Source organism: Microtus ochrogaster, chromosome 4 (assembly GCF_000317375.1).
Source record: "Microtus ochrogaster isolate Prairie Vole_2 chromosome 4, MicOch1.0, whole genome shotgun sequence".
NCBI lineage: Eukaryota > Metazoa > Chordata > Mammalia > Rodentia > Cricetidae > Microtus > Microtus ochrogaster.
Window position 1 is genome coordinate 39,217,202 of NC_022011.1, and position 1,707 is coordinate 39,218,908.

Consider the following 1,707-nt stretch of genomic DNA (forward strand, 5'->3'; position numbering starts at 1 on the left):
GCGGTCCTTGGACTTCCCACAGGTCAGGGAACCCTGATTACTCTTCAGCTGATGAGGGAGAGGGACTTGATGGGGGAGGGGGAGGGAAATGGGAGACGGTGGTGGGGAGGAGGAGGCAGAAATCCTTAATAAATAAATTAAAAAAAAAGTTCTAGAACGAGAAGGTAACTCTAGACTGTCTCATAAATGTTAAATCTAAATTATCATGTGACCTCTTAACATATAGCAAAATAAAGTTAATACATAGCAGACACTCATGTTTTATTTCTGTAACAACTATAACCATGTCCCAGAATATTTCATGCCACAAATTGGGAGCACAGGAAATTTAAATAGTTTTTATCAAAACTTACAGAGTCTTGAAAAACAGGATCAGTGAGAATTCCTGTAGTAATAATTATCATTATTATAAAGATACAATAATAATAATTATTATTACTATTATCATTATGTGAGTAGCAAATAGCAAATTGCAACCAATTGGCCTGCAAGTGCAGGTACAGCCATGTGAGTCCACACCTGCCCAAACACAGGTGTATATATACACATACACAGAGAGAGGAAGGGAGGGAGGAAGTGAGGGAGGGAGGAAGGGAGGGAGGGGGGAGGGAGGAGGGAGGGAGGGAGGAAGAGAGGGAGAGAGAAAAATGAAGAGGAGGGAAGGAGGAAGAGAGGGGGAGGGAGGAATGAAGAGGAGGGAAGGAGGAAGAGAAGGGAAGGGAGGAGAGAACAGGAGGGAAAGAGAAGGGGAAGATAGAGGAGGGAGGGGAAAGGAGAAAATGGAAGGGAGGAGGATAGAACAAGAGGAAAGAAGGAACAGGGGAGAAAACAATCTGGCCTCTGTAATGCTTGACCTTGACTGTGATAGTTGACCTTCACTGCTAACTTGAAGGATTTATAACCATAACCACTTAAGGGACAAACCTCTGCTTGTCTGAGAGGACATTTACAGAAGGCTTTAACTGAGAATAAACCAACCCTTAATGTGGGCAGCACAAGCCGACATGCTGGGGACCCAAACTCAATAAATGTACAAAGAGCACTGAGCACTAGCATTCCTGTCTCATCTCCTTCCTGAATACAGACATAAGTATGACTGCTTCACACTCCTGCTGCAAAACCAGACCTGCTCCAGCAGCCACTATTACCTCTGTCATAAGGAACTGGACCATAAAACTGTAACCAAAGACTGGCATATCCCTCAATAAGCTTCTTTTGTTACAGCAATGACAAAATAAGTAATATAACTCCTTTAAATAAACTATGACAATTACTACTTCAAATGTTTTTGCTCAGTATACTGGCTCACACTTTTAATCCCAGTACCCAGGAGGCACAGGAAAGAGGAGCTCAGTGAGTTCAAGGCCAGCCTGGTCTACCAGTAAGTTCCAGCCCAGCCATTGCTACATAGAGAGACCCTGCGCCTTGGAAAAAGGAAGGAAGAGGAGGGAGTGAGCTAAGGTTGGTAGTTTTGAATATACAGTTGCTTATGTACAAATCCTACACTGTTTGCTGCTAGTTTCACAGGAGAATGGAGAACTGAGCAAGGGGGATCTGTTTTAAACAAAATTTTCAGAAAACAACTTTTTATTAAATGCATAGATCTGGCCATCAAACAGTACTAGCAAATGAAAAAGAAAATGTCACAAGATTATCATCCTTACTGTTAAGAGAAGATACATTCTTTATTTATTTATTTATTTATTT

At 41.7% G+C, this 1,707-nt stretch overlaps 1 protein-coding gene across 1 annotated transcript in view; it reads right to left on the bottom strand.

The window, feature by feature from the left end:
* Nr6a1 (nuclear receptor subfamily 6 group A member 1) overlaps positions 1-1,707 on the bottom strand; it is a 148,543-nt gene that overhangs the window by 122,229 nt on the left and 24,607 nt on the right. The window contains exon 2 of the mRNA XM_005345955.3: positions 909-956. Within this exon, the coding sequence (XP_005346012.1) occupies positions 909-956 (48 nt within the window). The remainder of the gene's footprint in view (positions 1-908; positions 957-1,707) is intronic.